The following is a 24133-nucleotide window of genomic DNA, read 5'->3' as shown; positions in this document are numbered from 1 at the left end:
GTATAAAAATTTCCCAAAGAAATTTTTCTGAAATATATTTAAATGATTGATGGTTAATTTTTTTTAATTGAAACTTGTTTCAGGGTAGGATTCCAATTGTGCGCTTGAAATATTTTTAGTTGTACGCTTGGCTGTTGTTGCACAGTTAGCAATTTAGCACTGCCTCAGTTATGATGTTAGCATAGCAAATTTTAGTCAGATTAAATCATATCTTAACTTGTGTTTTTTTCTAAATCATCAATCTGAGAAAATCACCTCGGTTGATATTTTTAGTCTCATATTTCAAATTTAGCTCTAATTTCCTGCTCATTATATTAATGAGTAGTTTCTCTATTTACCATTTGCATGATCCTCTGTGTAGTTTTTATGTGTTATGTCAGTAATGTTGGTCGAACAGAACTAAAATAGAAACCTATAATTAAAAAAAAAATACCTGTTACTTTTTGTGAAAATGTGATTGTTTATGTGTGTTGTACTTGTCCTTTCACAGCCCAAGAAATCGGAGAAGGCAGAATGGCAGAAGAAATAAGACACCATCATTTTCTCTAAAATACTATTATTTAAAAAAAAACACTTTCTCTGGTCAATTATTTTTTAAGTTCAATCAGCTTAAATAAAACTTTGTCCTTTTGTTCATCATCTGTCCAATGTGACTACAGTTTGTATTGACATACTTTACAAATACAATTACATCTAAGTAGAAAACCCTTTCTTTTTTACATTCTTCCTTGTAAGTTTACATATTTTAGTTTCTTATATCTTTGAGCACAATACATTTTTGTTTTTTGTGATTTTAGTTCTTTGTCACTCATAGTATCTACGTTTTTCTTGTACACTTCCGTTTTACTGTGTGCTTTTCGCACTCTATGTGTGCACTATTAGTCTATTCTTTTTTTACGTTTCTGTCTGACTATGTTGTGTAATTGCCTGTGATTTTTTTTCTGTTATGAAAAGTTTCCCTCTTACTTGTTTTTAAGCCAGACAGTGATGTCTTTTTTGTCTTAGAATAAGCTCTTCCTAATTTAGAAAAAAAAACCTAGATCGTAGTTTTAATATTGTAGTTGCAGAAGAAATTATTGATCTATAGGCTGGTACAAATTTGTTTTTTAGGGTAAATGGAACAGTGTTTTCCTCTTTTTTTTTGAGTTTACAAAAAAATCTCTAAATATAATGTTGATAGACATAACTTATTAAGATCATTTTAATCTTAAAAACCTCTTCACATTAAATGAATTGGTGAGAAATTTACGTCATGGTATAGGACTTCACAGATAAGATTCTACAAGAGGTGAGATTTAATTATTATAAAGTAATTGTATTAAAAAATTTATTTGATTGCTATTACTCAGATTACTAACAAATGGCCAATGTAAAAACCTCATCACTTATGCTTGTCTATTGATTATTTGGAATGAATTCAAATGTACATGCTCCGTTGGGGACTAATGAGTTAGATGAAATATGTAAATAAGGAATATGTATATATTTTATATGGGTAAACTAATGACTTCAACATAACTTCTAATGACTTATGCTGGATATGCATAGTGAATTAGTAATATCTGAATGAATACCTCCTGATAATAATCCAATAAGTATCTATCGCAATCAGCATACCTACTAATTTCTCAGGAAATGAATATTAAAAAAACTGAAAGTATCTATATTACTAGAGGAAGTCACTGTATATATTTAAAAAAAGAGGCTATGAATGATTAAAAGTCTTGTTTTCCTATTAGATATACTCCTTTAATATAATCTTTAATAATTACTCCATTATCAACCAACCCAATAATTAAAAACAAAAACTCCTTTTTACTTCTTATGCATTTCTACACACATTCCTGTGACCACATTTAATTTAATATCTAATGCTTCCATTCCAAACAAAAAAAAAAGAATTACTTAATCCTTACATTTGCACTTACCTGCTTCATTTTAATGAATTCATTCACGTTGCATTTTGTATGTCTTCTAATCTCCACTCTACTTATTTTTCAGCAAAAGAAACCAGACTGGTCCAAGAAGGGAGATGAAAAGAAGGTAAAGGAGGAGTCTTCTGAACAGCGGGCTGAGACACCCGTGGAAGCGGCTGTAGACGAGGCCATTGAGGCCGCTGAATAATTTTATAAAAGAATATTCTCATATACCCAACAAATTTATCACGCGAATCGACAAGTGCATTTCGACAACATCTATTGCAAATGTTTGCGAGGGAGTATATATATATTTTTTTTTTGAAAGCGGGAGGGAAGTGGGGAGGAAAAATATGTGAATGATTTTAACTTTCACAAAACTTTGCACCAGCATAGGGTATATTTTACAGCTTAATGAAGGTTTAATGGAAATTTTGATTCCCTTTTCTTTTTTTTCTTGGGAGGGAGGGATGATTCTGGATATGGTACGAATATTTAATACATTTTTTTTCGATCAATCTTTTTTCGGTGACCATTGCAGGGATTCTACTACGAATTTTAATGTGAGTCTAGCCCAAATGATTTTTTTCTACCTCTGCATTGGTGATTTTTTTAAATAATCCCCTTTTTTCTGTTTATTTTTGGCCACCCCTATGTTTTTTTCTTCACCACCACCACCACCATCACCCCATCTCCCTTCACTTCTTTGCCATCTTGCATGGGCATCACATTTCTTTTTTGTGGCTTGTGATATTTTTTTCCAAGCCTGGATTTTAATTGTTATTTGGGGTTTTCCTGTAGGAATTGCTTGTTTTTGTTTTCAAAGTCCCTTCTTCTCCCCTTTGATGCTACCGTTCAAGCAGTCTGTATGTGTATCTGTTCCACTGTACTATGTAAATCCACTTCTATATGCCAGCAGTTATACTTTTTGGAGTCATAGTTATGTGATCCTACATATTTATATGAGAATTGTACTTTGTTAAGAAGTTATTCATTGTAGTAGTTCACCACCTTTATCGTATTGATTCCAGTGTTCCATGAAATCTTCCCGTGATAGACCTGATTTGTTTGTATGTAAAAAAGCTGTGGAAAGCAATAAAACGAGATATGTGTTGGTGTATGTCTGATGTGAAGTATTGATTAGTTCAACCCACCATGAGATCACCGTGTTGCTAGAAACAATGTGAAAACATCCTTTTTTTTATTGTTTTCTTATGTGGAATATCCATTCCAGATTTATTGTATGTTGTATTGAAGTGTGTTTGGAGAGATTCCACAGTTGCGTATTTTCATTTCAATGAAGATGTGTCTTTGTGTGTGTGTATATATATATATATATATATATATATATATATATATATATATATATATATATATATATATATATATATATATATATATATATATATATATATACATATGTATATATATATATGTATATGTATATATATATACATATATATTAGTATTGTTCAATCACAGTTGTGCCTCACAGTTGACTTATAACTGTGATCTCCTGATGCATGCTTAATTCAGATCATAGTAAGTTGGACTTCAAAAAGAAAACGTTGTACTTTTGCCATGCTTGCAGATTTTTTGTTGCCTGCATGTGTGAAATGTTGACGTTTATGGATCATTCAGTCATCACCTTGTATTTGCAAGTTTGCCAAGAAAACAAGAAAGCTGACTCACCCTCCAACTTGCCCTGGGACATTGAAAACAGGTATAATATATGGGAATTATTTTATTCCAGTGAGTCATTAATGGGTACCACTCAGTTTTCAGTTTGATCATGATAGTCCACCTTGAAAAAAATCAGTGCATTTATAAATCTGTAATCGACTAATGATGAATCAGGCATTTATGCAAGGAAAATTTCATTTAGTGGTAAATGATTGGGATTAAAGCATTTAATCAACTTAAACAATTCGAAATATCCTTAATGGAGAAGCTATCCCTTTGTTGTTATTCTATGGCATCAAATACGTATTTTTCAGGATGATAAGGATAGGGTAGAGGAAATTCATATGTTTCAGACTTTTCCCAACTGCTAAAATTATGTAATTAAGTCGTCGTATATATATTTGAGGACCATGGTTAATTAAAAAATAGATTGCCCATGGACATATCCATTCTTATCCCACATCAGGCTCACACCCCCTCACTTTTATACCCTTCCCAAATTCCATAAAAGGATGATCCTGGCTGTTCCATTTTTTCCTGTCACAACTCCCCAAATCTCCATCTTTAGTTGATCACAACCTGCAAAAATGGTCCATCCCCTTCCTCCTTTTTTCAAAGATACCATACATTTCTTCATACTCCTGTACTTAGCCTTCCTTTCCCAAGACACCCCTTTCACCATTCAACCATTGATTTCAACTCTCTGTACACTTGTGCACATCAAAGTTCTCTCTTCCTTTTTACATAGCCATTACACTTCTGAGGGATGTAGAGGTTGTTTATCCAATTAATGAAGTTTGGTGATAAGGTGTAAGATTCATCACAGAGAATAGGATAGTTGTCCGGGCTAAAAATGATGTTGCCTCATCCCTCTATACGTCACTATAGGTTTTAGTGGTATGGCAATTACACCTTCTTTAAGTCACATCTCAACATTTTGCTGGAATCTTAAGATAAGCTAAAAAGTTATCATTTGCCAAAGCAATAGATACAGAAAAACTCTCTTACTTCATGATGCTGCTTGTAGTACTTCATCATATAGGTCATGTATATTTATCAGTGCATTATGAATAATTATTTTCTGCTTAAAATATATCAACTGTCAAGAGGCCCAATGAGTTCTCAACTGGCAAATAAAGTTCAGAAAGAAAGTGGAAAAATTTATCATTGGCCTTCTTAGCTCGGCAGTGGTTATGTAGCCATTTGAAGGGTCTAGTGGGCATTTTCATGGTAATTACCTAATTTTCTCAGGGCAGCAGGATTGGCATATAATTCTGAAGGCCAATGATGGCAAATTACACCCCAAATCCTATATATCTGCTTAAATCAATCATTAAATGCTTGTCTTCTGTAAAATAGGCATTAAAATGTATGTTAATTCAATGGTGACAAAGATATAAAGACAGTTTTTACCGAAATAATAATGCCAGCAAAAACCTTTGAGTTTAAAGAAGAGTTACTGAAGTAAAAAAAACAATCAAAATGACTCTTAAAAGTATGGGTAAGATATTTCACAGCATGAGGAATGCATTAAGAATGAAGTTGTATTCTAATATATATATTATCAGGATTTATTGCAATTCAATTGCTTACCTGTTAATTTGGAATACATTGAAAACTTCATTTACAATTTAATAGTACAGATGATTTGCCATCCTCCAATTTATTTGATAAATGCATTGCACAAAATTAGTCATCATCACCAGAATTATATGAATAAAGGACACACTTAAAGGGAAAATGATTCAGTAAAATCACATTTCGTATATTATTCTGTGATAATCTTGACTGATGCTAGTTAGTTATTTTAATTTCAACCTCCATATTGGGAACAATAATAATTGTTGATTGTCAATGTTTTTGTGCGTAATTATAAAGGGGTTAGTAGTTTTGGGAATTTAGATAACACTTTTGAAATATGTGATTTATGATACTCTTCCAAATCATGGCATTTGACTTTAGTGTAGCCTATGATGAGCTTACTGTTAAGAAAGAGAATCGTGCTCAAAGAAATTTTTCTTTAATTTCTTTAGTTGAAGGAATCATGGAGTTTGTGAATGTAGTCAATATTATTCACTGTAAGTTTTGCGTATTCACACATTAGTAAAGTAGATGCATTAGCTTAAGGCATGCAATATCTGCCTGAAATTCATGTCCTCCTGCTAAAATATATGGATTCAGTTATTTACTAGAGTTATTAGAGTTACAGGGATTCAGATAATTTTTACAATGCTATTATTTTTCCCCTTATATCTATCCAGGTTTAAATTTGTTAATCATGTGTCCAATACTTTCATATATTTAGAATCACTAAAATTAGTTATTTGCTAGAGTGTCATTCAATTAACGAATCATGTAAGATAGGAAGGGCTATAAACCTTGAGTCGACTATTTTGAGGTATTATTAGCGTAAATAGCATGTTGAAAAGGGAAAACTTAAGATTTGTCACGGAGGTATAATTTGATGATTTATTTTTGGTTTTCTCAATACTACTTTTTTTTAAGTCTCACACACAGCATAGTACCATGATCATTTAATATTTCAAGGACAAGGGAGGTGAAAACAAGATCTTTCATTGTGGACCAAATATTGCCTTAAAATAAGTTTTTAGCAGTACTTTTACCCTTTTTAGGAATAGTTTTGCAATTTTGAAAGGCAATATGAGCACAGTTAGCCATGGAGTACATCATAGAATGTAATTAAATACATCAAATGTAGTTAAAAAATTATTGAGGGGAAAAACAAATAATGTGGGGCATGCGATGCTTCTCTGTCAGTATGACCATAAACACAGTAATCAACCTGAAGGTCGGTTTGGTAGGTGATGGTAGAGTTCACCCAGTACTAAGCCCGACAGTATGTGAAATTCCCGCATCAGGGTAGGGGGGGCAGTTCCTTTCCCTGTGCTGGTTATGGTTTCCCAGGAAGATCTGGTACCTGAAAAATCACATAGCTTGGGTGGAGCTGCAGATGGCCAGGGAGGCTTGCCTGGGAATCAAACTCGGGCCCTCTGGTCAGTAGTCCAATGATTTACCCACTGGACTACCGTGATCAACTCTGTCATTATATAATTATGTAATAGCATATTGCATTAGGCCCTTAAATTAGAGCAAGCACTTACACTTCCTTGCATTTAATGATTATGACCACATGAGGATAGGCAACCTACCTTAGAGTGGTAAACTGGCAGATAATGGCAGTATTGGCCAACTGCACCTTTTCACATCGAGCTCATCAAGGACCTACAGTGAATAACCATATTTCACAGATTCACAAATAATGAGAAGTATGATACCACAGACCTCATATAGACCTATATAGGATACCCCAGTCAAGATTCAATCTTTCCATGTCATCTCATCTTTGACACCCTCATAGCCAGGCATTACAGACACACATTCGTTTCCCCTAATTGTCCAGGGTACAGTCGTGACATTTGTGATCAAGTGTAAACAATGTTCTTTGAAATAGGTTTCATAGTGTGTCTGAGTTAAAATATGATTGCTGTGATGGGTGCATTTTTGAAAAAATATTTTTGAGAAAATGAAAAAATATCACATTGCTATTACTGTTTTATGTTGGCCTATCTACTTCAAAGTTACTGATTTACAGTGTGGGCCACAATTCAGAATGAGAAGTTCCTTGTAAAACTCTGCACGAAAATTAAATTAATGTATGAAAATTAAATTAGGCAATGAAAATAAGATGGTGATAGGTGGGATTTTGGGTCAGTGTTTTGAGGTTGTTTTGGCCAATGCTGAAGTTGCAGATTGTTGAGGTCTTGGGAGAAGGCCAAAAAGTTCCCAGGCTTCATGAAAAACTCCTTTTTTTTCTTTATCTGACAATAAGTTAGAATCAATGATTAATAGCTAAATATGGTCCCCAGGTTACAGACAAAACTCATTCCTAAGTCGTTCTGGTCACTTTTGAACAGTGCATAGATATCTGTACATTACATTAATAACAACAGCAGTACTCTAATGTCTCATTGGTCCAAAGGGTACACACATGTAGGTTAAATAAAAAAATTAGACAAAATGGATGCAGTCGTTAGACACCCATATAAACAATGAAACCAGAGGCTAGACAATGCTTCACAATATCCCAAAGATGCTTCACAATATCCCAATGTGTCATGCAGGATTGTTTACCTTCATAAAATAAATTTACAGGTCCTAATATCCATTTATTTAAACATTATCCTTTGAGGGGAAACTTGAGAATCAATTCTTAATTACTGAATGTCATTAATCAGATCTACAGAGACTGCTTGTATTAGCCGTTAGATATATGAAAAGATTGGTTTATTTCTGTCCAATGAGCATATCTCCATTGGATTGCTTATCATTAAAATACCTCTTGAGGCCTACCAAAGGAAGTTTATAAACTGCTGTAGGTAGAGATAAGACGACATTTCAGTTGAATGATCAGCGAAGATCAGAGCAAGATCCTTTTGCTGTTTCCTTTAACACTGTTCAAAGAGGAAATGTTAGAGTAGGTAACTCAATGAAAACCTCACTGAATACATCTTTTGATGCTACAAAATTTTTCATATTATATGTCACCCTGCTTGAGCTGGTTTTAAGACCCACATCATTTTATCGTCAGTTCAGTGTTTTAGAAATATTAAGATGTTAGAAATGTTTTCATAGAATGTTGTAGTGATCATAAACTGACAGTAATAAATCAAATGTGTTAATGTCGGTTTGTTACTTTCGGTCTTATGATTATTATAACAGTTGAGGAAAGATAAATTCTTGGTCAAATCATATCGTAGTAATTGAAGAGTCAAGGTTTTGTTCTCAGTTGTAAACTCAGCAACAACATTTAACTATTATGGCATTCAAGTTAAACAATATGGTATGTTTACAAAATAGTAAATTTCATGCACACATGATATCTCAGGTCATACTAGATGCCTGATGCAACTACTCAAAAACTGAATATTTCCACGCTGAATTTTCCCCAACTTATATACTTCACTTATTCATGCAATTGATTAAAAATCCAAAGATATGCTATAACCAGGAACATCATTTTTGAACCTTTTGCATATCTGTTTTAGTGCAGGTGCAAAAAAATGGGACATTTTATTCCTTAACTTTGTATCACAAGAGAAAGAATTGGGCGATCTGTTAATATAGGGAAATGAAAACCCTTTACGAATATTCATACAGATTTTATAATTGTTTGAGGCAAATTTTCTTTTGCTGTAGCATTATTCTGATACTAACTAATACCATTGTTTTTAGTAGCCAGGGTTTTTGTAGAAGCAATTTATATAAATTTACATAACTTGAAGAAATAGTTTGGTTAGTTTAGATATTTCAGGATAAGTGTTCAAGACATTAAGTAGAATCATTAAGTATAAATGAGAACTATTGTGATAGACCTTACATAATGGAATTTCATCAAAGTCTAGATAAAGGGTTGCTTCATAAATCGTAAAAATATTTTATTTTAAAGTTCTATTTTAGTCAGGATTAAGGTAGTACCTAATAGTCATGCTGAATTATTAAAGTGTTTAGGCAAAAATGGAAATAATAAATGTTATGGACTTGATAATAAAATTTATGTAGGAAGAGTTTGGTCAAAACAAGCTTCTTTCTGTAATTTTTAACTCCCATTTCAGGAAAGACTTATATGGCTGCATTTGAAGTCTACTGTTTGCTTAATTTTACACAGAGCTCATTCAATGATTAGAATTATGAATGGAGGATTGCATATTTTTGGGCAAAAAACTAACTACCAAGGTGAAGATCAGCTAGTATTTTTGGGATCGGAGGAAATATGAGGCATATTTGCAATAATTATATAATTTTACATACCTAAGTTATGACATCCATTCTAAAGAAATTATGCATGGTCCTCGGATAGATTTTGGATCTGAGATGTCAATTCCATGTGTGACATGAGTGGCAATCTCATCATTACTATCTAATTGACTCAGGTTTATGGTTAGGTTTGCAATATTAAGAAAATATCAGATTCTATTGAAACTAAAGTATACCAGGCTCATATACCTGAAGTTTCATCCTTGCAAGTTCTTGTCTCATAGGTAGTTATGGAGAGAATTTATTATTAAACATGAATTTTATTTGAAATATCTCACGAAAAGAACATCTGTACTGGAAAAATTCCTTTGACATAGAAACACACACAAATGTCCTTCAGAAATGGGTTTTTAACAAGTCATTTGCCAAAATTTCATTATTTTTCCGTCTATATGCTATTTAAATATTTCTTCAGCCTCCTCTGGCTGACTATTTTGCTAAAACAATCCATACTGAATAGATGGCAGAAATTGTTATCGCGAGGAAGGCTTCAAAACTGATTTGCAGATATCTCATAGGTTTTTGGGCTTCTCCAGAGTTTGTTCATTTTGCTGGATGGCAGTTTTGTTCATAAACAAATCATCTTCTTCAGATCCGAATATGTCATCTTAGGAGTCAAGTGGAATGAACTACTGGTCCATTTTCCTGAGCATTTCATTCTGAAGATGATGCTCCATTCCATCATGAATGGCTCAGCTTGAGACATTTTTTAAAATTATATGCTTCCTTTAAAGCATTAAAAATTTAATTGAAATATCTTGCCAAAAGGGAAACTATGATGGGCCAGACAACATCCTTGGATTCAAAGCACAGAAATGAAAATTCCTTCGGGAAAAGTATTTTTCATAAATTATTTAACAAAGTTTTGTTATTTTCTTATCTACAAGTATATGCTTATTTTCATATTTTCCCAGATCATTCCATTTTGGTTTACTAACTTGGGACATTAATTTTTACTGCTAATGAGACTAAAATTGCTATCCATTTGATGAAATTTCCATTTCCTTTCCATTCCCACTACATTTAGTCAGGCAACGTCCTCTATCAGACGTCAGGTCAATTTTTAGACCATATCATAGTAGTAATGCTCATTATTGAGAATAGTATTAGTGTATTTGCCCAATTCATAAGAAATTATATTTCTTTGCTCCAGATTTAAATATACATCTCCTGTGCAATGAAACTCAGCATATGGCCAAGAATAAAGTTTCATAGCTAGGTTGCGAATGATAATTGGCCACTGGAAAAAGCTAGCACATGCGATCTTATTCATTACCTAATAAAAACACAATAAAATTCATATTCCTGAACAACAGGAGTGGTGAGGCAGAAGTTTCCTTCATGACCAAATTGAGTTATTGAGTGCTGTTCTCAGGTTTAGAATATTTTTCATTATGTGAAAAATTCTTCATTCCTTAAACGTCAATGATAATATTTCAGATATTTAAAGGTTTTGGATACCAACAGGACCATTTAATATTCTTAAAACTTCTAAGACTCTCGACCTTTTCTAGTTATCCTGTAAAGTAGGGAAATTACACCCAAACTGTTTCCGAGAGGCAATTATTCCTTCCAAAATGATTGTGAATTCATAAGTTGTAAAATTTACTTAAAGCTGTGTAGCTATGGGTCATCAGGTGAGTTTCCAGAGGAGACAGTACCTTGGGGGATTTAAAAGGATGTAAGGTATCTTCTCCTGCCTCAAAGCATGATATTGCATGTATCCATGTTGCCCTAAATGTTGCCATTCCTTCCACACAAATTTTCCTCTTCCTGTTATAACATGGCTAACCTAAGGTCCATTGACCTGGACCTGAACCCAAGGATTTGCATTCCATTCAACTTACAAAAGGTATGTAATTTTTTAAAAGCATGCCCATAGTATACAAAGACTGTCCGTAAAGTATCCAGACATGAAATATTTGAGAAAAATAGCCTACCTAGAACAATTTAGGCCTTAGTCCCCTTCCCCTTTGGACCTCACATACTTATCCCAGCATCCCTTCCACTTTTCAAAATAATCAGCAAAGTCCTTTTTTGGAATGGTCATCAGCTGCCTCCTGTATTCTCTTTTATCTCGTCAACATCAAGAAATTTGTGCTGCAGTTGCAGGGGACTTGCTTCAAGTGACTAGCAATGACCCAGGTTTTCTAATAAAAGCTCTTAACTGGAGATGAGTCATGGGTGTGTGGCTTTGATCCTGAAACAAAACCCCAGCCTTCCCAAACAGTCGGTTGATGAGAAAAAGGAGAATGGGACGAGGCAGCTGATGGTAATTCTGAAAAAGGACTTTGCCAATTGTTTTGAAAAGTGAAAGAAACGCTAGGATAAATGTTTGAAGTTCCAATGGGAGTACTTAGAAGGGAAATAAGGCATCTTTGTCCTATGTAGGCCATTTTAAACCAAAAATTGAATGGCTGAATAGTTTGTGGGTAGGTTTTATGTAATATGCAATGAATATATTTTATATTTATGAGTATACAACCTTTACGTTTCTCTGAACTTACTCACTCAGTACTCTGGATATATTTAGTCACTAAGTTCTTGAATAGGTATCTACATACTTAAAATGTGAGTGAGATGATTAATTATTAGGGTCAAATCTTCATTAGTGGGAGGGAAAGAGGGATGATGGGGACAGAAGGTGAATTTGATGCTTAAAGTTTTCTGGTAGAATTTATTACATTGAATCTTTGACTCCAGGTCAATGGATCAGGGTATTGATGCATTAACTCTATTGAAAGAAGAAGGAGAGATGTTTGCATTAGTGCATTTGAAAGAGTGGGAAAATACAAGGATTAAAAATAGAGAAATATTTTTATCTTTGATAAAATTCAAAATTAATATTATTTACCTGTATGCCCAGAATTAACTTCCAATAACTGCTGTTTTGTGGCTATAAAAATATCTACTGAATGCTGCACTGCTGTGTCCAAGTTAACTTTAGTCAAATCCACCTCATGATTTATGAATACAATCTGATTGAGCCGTTTTCCATTTCATTTAACCCATTTTCCATCCAACCATATACCATCTCCACCATCCCTTCCAATCCTCTCTTTTATGCCATTTAAAACTGTGTACCTGAAGATGTCAGGCATGACAAAACATGGGTCGTATGAATAAATCCCCACAGTGGATTAAATAAGTTTTTTTCACTTTTCCAGTAATGTTATTAGTGTCCAAATCTATACGACGTTCAACTTTCTTTGTAGCATAAGAGATTGTAAATTTATTTTGGTTCATATTAGTAAGTGGCTTCCCCACCCTTTCCTGAAGAGGTTTTATGGCACCTGCTGTTGGTCGGAAGGGGACAAGGTTTGTTAATGAGGTCATACAGATTGGAAAGTACTTGATATGACATTGGGAAGAATGGTCAGGGAATTTGGGATCAGTGAAAAGCATAGGATGTTTGTTGTGTGGGAAAATAATTCCATTTGTTTCCATTCATCCATTTCGTGTCCTTTGGAGGTAACATGGCTTTTGCTTCACATTAACTGCAATGGCTGGCTCTTCTTCATTAAATGTTTTCGGCAAAACTAGATGAGTAAACCTTGATGCAGAAGTGTTACCGTTTCCCCTCTCCTTCCAGGAAAATAGGGTACAGTCTAGACTAATATTGAAGGAGTTTCAATTAAATAAAAATGACAAAAGAGGCTGGTCAAAAGAGATTGGCATAGTTAAGACACTGATAACAAATAGCCAGGAAAATTGACATTGCAAGAACATATGTTTGAATGGACCATTTGAAGTATAATTATATTCAAAATACATAATTATGCCAATGGATGGGATTCTATGCTGTCTACATGAGTTGTTCCAATTGACTGAATGGGTGACAAATGGGTTGGGCAGGGTGACAGCGTGCTATTTTGATTTTTCTTGATATTTTATTGATTGTATAAGTGTAACAGTGCATTACTGAAAACAATTTTTTGCATGGGTAGGTCTTCTATTGATAAGAAATGGCACCTGCTATACCAAAGTGACATTTTTAATGCTAGAAATTGTAAAATGAACCCTCTAATTGTCATTTTTAACTAGATATTCTTGCGAAAACACTTTAAAAGTTTTAAAATTGTTTGCTACCCCTCCATGACATAAAGTATTATCAAATATACCAATATAATCTGAGTAAATTGTAGTCAGAGCTGATGCTGGCCTAATGACTGAAGCCAGTAATAGAGAATGAGTAAATTGGGAGGAATATAAAGTTTGAAGTTATAGTAATGGATGCAACCATTGTAAAGGTGAGCTTCTTCTATTCATTCTTTAGTTTAGCTGATTAGATTTATTTCCAATGAACTAATATGAAGAAAATCAGTCTGGAAGACATAAGCTGATGTAATTAAGGTGAGACAGATGTCTATGGATGGCAATCATGCCAAGGAAAGGTGTATTCATAGATATTCAGAGACACTCCTTTTTCAACAGTATCTCATTACAATACAAAAGTACAATTTCTGGAAAAAAAGGTATAAAATGTTATCTCTTTCGGTATTGGCATATTTAAATGAGGCGCAGGTTATGGATTTTATCCATATAAATAAATTAAATTATATTTTTTGTGAGATTGTCCAAAGACAATATTTATATACTCCTTTGCAACATTACTATACTATTAGGAATTGTAATACTGATTTACATTATTATCTCATTCTCCTAATGATATGGTAAAGGGATCCATTTGTAAACATTGTTGTAGTCAGTATTTTTAAATACAGCATTTATCTCTGTAGCTATTAACCATCATGTAGCTGAACATTAGAAATAGGCATTACATTACGTGGCGTACATTGCGTACACAAAATTTACACTCATATGATTAGTAGGTAGGTACTCTGAAAGAATTATGCTCAAATGTAACTTTAATTTAGTACATATCACCATGATAATTTCATTATCTATTATCCATATAAATATATGCATATATATTCAAATATCTCACACATATTTAGTACCATAGCGCCAGATAATATCAAACTTTTTTCTTCATTTGATTTCCTAATGTAGTTGAATCTTAAGAGTTGTCATTATGATGAACGATTGCAGTAAAGTATTTTCAGCATATTATTCCTAAAATGGGTCATCCTAATGCATTATTCTATGCATGTTACAAATTCAAAGAACCAAAATTCATAGGAAAACCATGGCATAGGAAAACTAGTACAAAAATAAACTCAATTGCATTATCTGGAAAATGTGTTCAAGTAAATTTTGCATTGAAATTAACTACATTTTAAATAATTTGTATCGCTGGGTATATGTGTAGGCATGACTATAGTACTTTAATTTTTTTTTAGCTTTACTGTACTGCTTTCTAAAAGTCCTTTCAAACGTGGCATATAAATATAAACAAATAAATATATTGTTTTATAAAAATCTTTATCTACACTCTCAGAGGACATTCCCATGTGGCTTTGATAAACTAAATCTTTTAAAATAATTTAAAATATATTTCCTTTACGATGACACCATATTATTATTTTCATTTTTTAAATCCTCATCTAGGTAGATCTATTATTTAAAGTCCACACTTGGATAATAAGATATCCATAAATTTCATGAGGAAATATGCTTAGGTTAGGTGTATTTCTCTTTAGAGAAATGAGACTAAAATGATGATGAATGCCCAACAGGCCCACGGAGAGGAGGCACACCCAGAGGCGCCAGCAGAGGGAGAAGGTGCACCAGCGGAAGGGGCACCACCAGCAGAAGGTGAGGCACCGGCTGAGGGAGCACCGACGGCAGAAGGAGCTGAAGGCGCCCCACCTGCAGAGGGAGCTGAAGGTGCACCACCAGCAGAGGGAGCCGAAGGCGCCCCACCTGCAGAAGGAGCACCACCCGCAGAAGGAGCACCACCCGCAGAAGGAGCACCTCCCGCCGAGGGAGCACCACCCGCCGAGGGAGCACCACCTGCGGAAGGAGCACCACCAGCTGAAGGCGCACCGCCCGCTGAAGGAGCACCACCTGCAGAAGGAGCACCACCTGCAGAAGGAGCACCACCAGCAGAAGGAGCACCACCCGCAGAAGGAGCACCACCAGCAGAAGGAGCACCACCCGCAGAAGGCGCACCTCCCGCAGAATGCGCACCTCCCGCAGAGGGAGCACCACCCGCAGAAGGAGCACCACCCGCTGAGGGTGCACCACCCGCCGAGGGAGCACCACCTGCGGACGGAGCACCACCAGCTGAGGGCGCGGCACCAGCACCACCCGCAGAAGGAGCACCTCCCGCCGAGGGGGCACCACCGGCGGAGGGCGCACCACCCGCAGCACCTCCGGCTGAGGGTGCTGCTCCCGCAGCGGCACCACCCGCAGAAGGAGCACCACCCGCAGAGGGAGCGGCACCTCCCGCAGAAGGCGCCGCTCCCGCCGCCCCGGCCGCACCAGCCGAAGGAGCTCCGCCCGCCGATGCTGCCGCTCCTGCAGCTCCTGCCGCACCCCCGGCAGAGGCCGCCGCCCCCGCAGAGACGCCCGCGCCAGCTCCGGAGGCCGCGCCGGCAGAAGCTCCTCCGGCAGCCGAGGGTTAAACACGGAGGTGGGTTTTAATGGAGACTCACCGCAATCTATACGCTCGATTTTAATCTCCGTTCTCCCAATAAGATTCCGCAGAGCATTTTAAAGCACTCAACGCGTTTGGAGTCTTCTAACTGAGCCAAACTAAAACAGTTGTATTAAATGAGGATAAACAGATTCGGTTGAAAATTGTTGTGCCTGAAGTATTGGCCAGGACAAATATATACTCGAGCAACAATCACTGTGCTGGAGTTCCGTAACGTCAAGCGCGAAGCCAACCAATAAGGACGCGGTTAGGAAACCGATTGTCAGAACGTGGCCATTGATAAACGTTCCTTTTTGACGGTATTAATTACACCAAAATGTTATTTTTAAGAAGTAATAAAGATGTAGTATATCCTTCCCATCGATAATGAATCATTCTCAACAAATATGACTCAAGAGTAACCTCTTTCTTAGTGGATACCTTTTAAAGAATATAATCAAACATCACGAAGTAATTTGAGAGAAAGTCATAGACATGTAGACTTTTTAAAGTTATGATTTGAGCTGAGTGCCCACGTACTAGGAGGAGGAGGAGGAGAGGACAAGGTACATAGTGGACACTGATTCATGGAGTCAGGAGGGAGCGGCTGAAATATTAAAATATTAATATTAAATATACACTGGAAACATTGTTGAAATGGCCAAAAGTTTTAGATAAAGGGCATTTTTTTGGGAATGTTCCGTTTTTTATGCGAACGTTTTCAGCGATAAAATTTATTTTTTATCAGATTTGCGTTTGTAAAATCCCTGCAATTATTCATATTGTTATTGTTGTATATAAAGTTATAGCACCGCTTGCACAACATCGCTATCTATTGACAATTTACATTAATGTTATAATTCAATCATAATGCAATAATGGATAATAGTCAAGTGTTCGTCTGAGATAAGGTTGGGTCCATTATTATTCGGTGCGCTACTTTACTATAATACACTGCACGCGATCCAATTCGGAAATGAATCCAACTTCATGACTGTTATCAGCGAATGCGTGGCACCATCAAGATAAAGAATTAAAATTATTTACGAGAAGATACACATCGTTGATATTGTATAAATTAATTGTAGTACCGTAATTTCATTTTGGTTGGAAACTAAGAAAAAAAATGGTCTCCTCAAAATCAAAGTTCCAGAATAAGATGCCATCGGCCAGTGGAATCATTTACTAGATTAGACAGACAGTCAAAACAATCTATAAGAGCTAGCCTTTTTTCTCATTGCTGGAAAAAGTAAAAAAAGTATAAAATGAACTGGTAAAAATATGCGGGGAAAAAAATGAAGAAAGACAGTCAATTTTTTTCGATCGAACATAAATCATAGCGATCTCGAACAGGTTCAAGAGATCTAAACCTTGATAAACGAGCAAATTTTTGATCCAATAACTTTGTTTTTTGTAAAAAGTAAAACACTACTCGCTGAAATGCAAAGCGTCAAGCTAAAAAGGAAGCGAATGGCGAATGACTTTCGTCCGGTGGGAAATCGAAATGAAAGGAAAGAGGGTGGGTGAGAAGACTATAGAAAAAGACAATGTCAGAAAGGGCTCTTCTACCCTTGTTTAATAGAGACAAGGATTTTTTTATAGTCCTCCCTTTGTTGCTAATTTGTTCTCCAATCAATGGACGGTTTTTTTCGTAAGTTTTTTTGCGAGATGATTAATAAACGTTCAGTAAAATTAACTCGTAAAATCGATTTTTTAAAAATAATTCCATTGAACTCGACTGAAAAGAATTTTTTTTTTGGGATTTAACTTAAAACAGTTAAGCTTTCACTTTTTTCAGTTTAAGCATCTTCAGTTAAAATGCATTTTTGCTTTTCCTTTCATTTAAATTTAGGGGGCACTAGTTTATCTCTGTCGAAACGCTATGCACTTAAATAAACGAGTTAAACTTTTGCAGTTAGCTTTCTCTGATCTGAATAGAATTAGTATAGCCCACATTTTACATAGAAAATGTTCCTGATCTACACCGTTTACGTGTCGCAGTAATAAAAAACATTAGAATGTTAAAATCAATAAATACATAAACTTTGTATTTTTTATTTCCAGATGCCGAGAATCACTCCTCATCTTTCATCATCAATGTGAATCCATCTGAAGAAGGCCTGAAGATGTTCTCTGGACTAAAAACCCATTCCATTTAATTCTTCAGTTGCTTTATCTGGCGTGAAAAAAACGTTCACAGCCAAACTCATTCATCATTTCATTTCACTTATCATCATTATTAATTGGAATACGAAGGAAATTTAATCAATAAAAAGACTGAATATAAGTATCACCATATTGTATTGTACTGTTGAGTCAACTTAGGAGACATATTATTCTGCTTTTGTTTGTTGACATTGTACATATTGCATGATTTTTTCTTCTTTGTAAAAAGTATGTAACATTTGAAGTTGTAACAACTGGCTATTCAAATTGAGAAAAAAAAGAATCGATCCGTTCATTAAATCCAGGGCAAAACGGTATTCCATCACGTGATATTAAATTAAAATAACATATTTCTACAAATAACTTATCGAATGGATTTGGAATTTATAACACTTTAAGGCTCCTTCCTTAAAGTTCACGAAATCAAAACTTCCGAAGCTTTCAGCGGGAAAAAATCTTAGGTACGTAAGAGTTCGTATTTAATTAGTTTGGATTTTCACAACCACGCGGCGTTAGTTTCCCCGAGTAATTCAAAGAAGCGGTCAGAGGCCCTTGCCGTCTTCAGTAGCAGACGAAACGTGAAATGGATAGGTTGGTAGCCGTTGCCCGTGGCATCCGAGGTTGTTTACGTGTTTAACAGTGTTTTTTTTTCGTTCTTCGGACTAAATGTTTATTGCGTTGTGTCATTGTTTTAAATGGTGTCAAGTCGAGCCTGTGCTTTTATCCCGTCCTTCAACGAAACGAAATAAGTTCAACGCTTGCTAAAGGTTTATGGTTTTGGACCTAAGACACTTGTGAAGGTAAGTCTTAAAATTGCAATATTTAGTGTTTATTAAGATCTTCTGCAATTGTTATTTCTAAGATGTGGCTTCAAATATTTATCGTCCTTCGTGAAAGAGTGTCAGAGCTGCGTGATGCACTGAGTGGACTTACAAAAAAATATAAATAATTGTCGTTTCTTTTAACCTATCTAATTTCGGGGTGTTTAGTACATAAGTAAAGTTTTCTACCAAAATGCAGCACCGTTGCTGTTAACAAAAAGGATGTTTTTTTTGAGCAGCGAAGATGTTTCCAGCTGTGTTTTTTGAAGTATTTAAATCGTCACAGCGCACCAATAGGAAGTTATTTTACCGGAGTGTAGCCAGCATTTTTTTGTTTACTCACCTGTTACATCAACGTGCTTTCTGTATTCCTTGTTCGCCGCTTGTGTAGCATCTGCGCTTAAGATTTTCAACTATCTACAGGGCCCAAGTTAAACTCGGCTATCTACCGTATCCCGATAAATTATTAGATTCGAATGTGAGAGCATATTTCCACCGTGGTATCTACATATAATATTCAGAGCGTGCCTATAGTTCAACATAAATAGGTTGAGGTAGGCACCAACATGTTTATTCCTCCGGTATGTTTATTATTTGTCAACATGCGTTGATTTCGAAAAATTAAGCTACCCAGGATGGGAGTAGGTAGCTCCGTAGCGATGATTTTTGAAACTAGTCATGTAATATAGCTACTATGCAAACTACTTGAAGTAACATCAAGAACAAAGTGATTCGGTTTTTGCAGGTTTCTTATTTCCGTTCGCTACCTTTGATATGTTGTAATTTTGAACATGTAATTCCTTTTCCAAAGAAACTGCGGGAGATGCCGCAACACTTGTGAATTATCCACTCCGAGCTTTCGAGATGGGTGTATCTATTGCACCAGCGTGCAATAATTTATCAGTGTTTGTTTATTTTTTGATCGAAAGGGTGTAGTAGTCTAAGTAAGATCTTAAGGATGCAGATAAACCTTGACCCCGTGTTCCTGAAAAAAATTTTGTATTCCGCGGGACCACGATTCGCTAAAAGATTGTGTCTGGATGGGTGAACGAAAGGGGGCGTGCAAGCACGTGTGGTTATTTATATGTGTATGCGAATATGTATATGCGTGTGTTTGTATATATTTATATAAAAACATACTATATATATACACACGCATATATACATGTTTGTATGTATATGTGTTGGTTCGCGGTAGTCCAAGGGTAGAGCTTAGGACTACTGACCGGAGTAGTTTCGGGGCCCCTGCAGCTGTGTGATTTTTCGGAATCTTCCTGGGAAGTCATAACCGGCATAGGGAAAGTACCGCCTACTCTGATGTGCGAATTTCACCCGCCCTCGCACTTAGTACTCGGTGAACTCTACCATCACCTACCACACCGCGTGTGTGTATACAGGTGTGTGTATATATATATATATATATATATATATATATATATATATACATATATATATAACCATAAACACAGTAATCAATCCGAAGGTCGGGTTTAGTTGGTGATGGTAGAGTTCACCCAGTACTAAGCCCTATACGGCCTGTGAAATTTACACATCAGGGTAGGGGGGCCAGTTCCTTCCCTGTGCCGGTAATGGTTTCCCAGGAAGATCTGGTATCCGAAAAATCACATAGCTTGGGTGGAGCTGCAGGTGCCCAGAGTGCCTTGCCCGGGAATCGGACCCGGGACCCTCCGGTCAGCAGTCCAACGCTCTACCCACTGGACTACCGCGACCCAGATATGTTATATATATATGTATATAAAAATGTATATATATGTATGTATATATATATGTATATGTATGTATATGTATATGTATGTATATATATATATATATATATATATATATATATATATATATATGTATATATATGATTTGATTATGTATTCGTTTTTTAATAACTCAAATTAACATCATTATGTTAAATAATAAATTCGCCATTCTTTTAAATCAAAAGGAGCTTACAACATTCCGGTTATTATCAGTTTTCTATCCAGTTATTGCTCCTGAAGATTTAAGATTTAATTTTATTCACTTAAGTCTGCAAAGCGTACTCGTAGGTAATAGGGAGGCGTTCTATTTTGCAACAATTCCTTCCTCCATTCATAGTAACGTTTGTTTGAAAGCTTTTGTCAAATGATTACGTCGCAGTCTCCCATCACAGTATTTCATCCCTTGGCGCGCGGAATCTTTAGTCCGCATTCGTCGCCTTGACTACTCAGTTCACACGGCTGGGACAACATCCGCGTCCCCAAGGTCTCTCTCTCTCTCCTCCTCGACAGCCTCAGTATTCGCCAGCATAACCCAAAATCATTTTTTGGGGTTGTGTTGGCGAATCATTTTGAACACCAATTAACGAATTTTTTCCCGAGAATGCGAAAGAGATCCATGAAATTATATTCGCAATTTCATTTTGAACTCTTGTCGGGACGTATTCGGAATAATACCGTTAGATTAACGTGAAATATTCAATGAATCAACTGTTTTAACTCTTTAAAGAAATTCGATTCGCCCGCTATTCCCATAGCAGCGATCGTTATCTGTGACGTCGTTTGAAAAGCAAATTCAATTTGTTACAAAATCGACGCTTACATAACTGTTTAATCCCCCCACCCCAAAAAAAAAAGTTTGATGAGAAACATAAAAAACTGGAGTGGTAATATTTACTCTTTCCGAGGATAGAGATAATCGCACACTGTGCCTTTATCGCAATAGCAATGAATGGGAAACGATTATCGGATATTACGCCATTGATTGATTGTTCGTTGCATAGCGTGGTTTTTGTTTTATGTTTGCTTTACTATAAGTCACGAAACCGGCCACACGTGATATAATGGATCACTCGGCGATGTTTGCGTGCATTAAGAGACGAAGCTTATAGAGTATTTCTTCGTAACGTGGAGAAATGCTATGGAAAAAAACGCAGAACATCCGATTGCCGCGAGCGACACAAATTTTAAGAAACAATTAGGATTTGTGGGAAGATGAGATGTCGAAAACATTGTCCTTATAGAATTCCGACGGTTTTGATTTCTTCCGGAATGATTCCCCCCGATTTATTTGATTTAGGAGAAGGAATCAGGATTGATGTGGTGGCCAATGCACTGGCCTCCTACTCTGAGAGCCCTAGTTTGGACCCTGATGGTGGCCAGATTTATTTGCGAAAGTATCCCGATCCCTACTTTGAGTGCCATGTGGAGAGAACACCTTAAGTATAGTACACCGTCCGTCGAATGGGGCGTTACATTTTGTTTCCCCTTGGCGCATTTCGTTAATACAATAGGGGCTTTGGGTTGCTTCTCTCCCTCTTTCTCTTAGACCATTCTTTTCCCCATGACCTGAAAGTTATACCCCTACCAATTTGCCTACAATCAAACAGGGTTCAAATCCTGGAGACGACAAATATAGTATTTTAGAGCGGAGCCCGATCCCTACTTGAGGTGCTTTGTGGAAGGCACTTTGAGTGAGTACGACGTCCGTCGGATGGAACGTTAAACTGCGGACCCCTTGGAGCCTTTCGACAAGAGTAGGCTAATGCCGCCGACGCCGGGTTTCTCTCTTCCCCTCATCCTTTCCCATCCATCCCTAATGGCGCAAATGACATCAGCTGTCGATTGCGGTCGATTCATTATAATTTCGGACATGCTCTCAGTATGAAACGCAGGAAAAGTCCTATGTAGAGGACTGTCATTCGCCAAGTTTTTATTCTTTTGTTTCCTCGAGTCTTTTGTTTGCTTGTTTTTTTAACGAAACTTCGTGATTATTCCGCCTCGCGCGACGGGATTGTGGGGCGACAGTCGATTCAATCAAATCCAAAGTGACAGCGTGAGGTTACACCAAGGAAAACGAATTCTTACGCACTTATTTCCATGGCGGATGCGTAGTTTTCAGGCACGCATTTCGAGTTTGGTAGATCAACGGCGTCTTTGTCGCCCTCTTGTGGCATTTTGATGAAGGACGATGAAAGAGAGACCGCCTTAGAAGATTGCTTGGCGATTGATTGCGTCGCAATATCCATCACGATTGTGGCGGCTTGAACTGGAATGCGTCCCCATGACTCTCAATGCCCCGCGGTGATCTCGTCATTATTTCCCCGTCCTCCAACCGGGAAACTCACGCCATTCCGTTCTAATGAACCGGGTGCTTTGACGGATGGTTCCCTAAAATAGGTTGCATCGCGAAGTCAGGCATGTGTCATTTTGATGTAATTCCCTCTCTATTTGTGGCCACCAAGTGCTCTCATCAAATGACGATGATAAAAAGGGTTCTCCCGGGTGTTAGTTGTCATACAGTGCGACATCGGCGATCCAAGATGTTACACAATTTCTTAAATGACAATGGAGGACTGGAGGACCAGGGAGTATTTAGGATTGATAATTACTGTGCTTAGATACATGTCGTTCCCAAGGAAAAATGATAACATGTGCGCCAAACCTATATGTAATGTTACTACATGTTATCCGCCTTTTTTCCAGTTGTAGTAATTAATTTTCAGTGAAGAAAAAAATTAAAAAAAATCACTTGTTTCCGAAAATTGCCGTGTTAGAATTAGTGCAAAAAAAGTATTTAGAGCAGATTTTTAAAATTAATTTGAACCTCTTAAGTTTGATAAAAAAATGTAATTTTCACATCGAATCTGTTAGCCATCTAAACATGAATGGACATTACCTTAATTTCGTCTCCTGTCATCATTATTATTATTATTATTAATTCATGGACTATCGTGACAAATTGGCTCGTGCAGTCACCATGGAGCCTCCTTATTTAAAAGTCGCGCATGCGTGGCATTTGGACCAATGAGGACGTTTTTCGGCGATCGTGGACCCTATCAAAGGATGGATGGAAGTTTGGCCATTTATCAACGGTGTGACCATGTCATTCGTCCCCTTCATTTTCTGGTAGACCTTGGAAACGCAAATGATTGTACGAGCGACTTAGAGCTGCCCTATGAATGCTAATCACGAAACTTTTTAACGTTGGCATCGACGGAGTTTGCTTGTGATACCTCATCATCATCATGGGCCCAAATTCATCTACATCTACAAATTACCCTGCAGGCCGCCCCAAGAGCGTGTGGCGGGGGTTGTTAGGGCCTATATACATCATGCAATAATCGGTGTGCTAAGACTAAACCATTTAACTTCAGCCATTACGTTAACATACATATATGTACA

General features: G+C 36.3%; 2 protein-coding genes across 5 annotated transcripts in view; both read left to right on the top strand.

Moving 5' to 3' along the window:
- Positions 1-18129, top strand: part of wupA (wings up A) — a 40542-nt gene extending 22413 nt beyond the window's left edge. For all 3 annotated transcript variants that reach the window (XM_071589458.1, XM_071589460.1, XM_071589459.1), the window contains exons 8-10: positions 2002-2043; positions 15074-15972; positions 18040-18129. In XM_071589458.1, coding sequence (XP_071445559.1) covers positions 2002-2043; positions 15074-15964 — 933 coding nt within the window. In that variant the 3' untranslated portion in view covers positions 15965-15972; positions 18040-18129. The remainder of the gene's footprint in view (positions 1-2001; positions 2044-15073; positions 15973-18039) is intronic.
- The window catches only part of LOC139691578 (CD151 antigen-like), a 392922-nt gene that overhangs the window by 170665 nt on the left and 198124 nt on the right, over positions 1-24133 (top strand). Inside the window, exon 1 of one of the 2 annotated variants that reach the window (XM_071589462.1) lies at positions 18132-18941. The exons of the other annotated variant lie outside the window; for it this stretch is intronic. The gene's annotated coding sequence lies outside the window, so the exon portion shown is untranslated. Of the gene's footprint in view, positions 1-18131; positions 18942-24133 lie in introns of those variants that run through there. 2 annotated transcript variants of the gene reach the window in all.

The sequence above is a fragment of the Hetaerina americana genome, unplaced genomic scaffold, assembly GCF_022747635.1.
Source record: "Hetaerina americana unplaced genomic scaffold, ioHetAmer1.1.p SCAF_38, whole genome shotgun sequence".
NCBI lineage: Eukaryota > Metazoa > Arthropoda > Insecta > Odonata > Calopterygidae > Hetaerina > Hetaerina americana.
The sequence above is the reverse complement of the archived record's forward strand: the minus strand, read 5'-3'. Positions and strand labels throughout refer to the sequence as shown.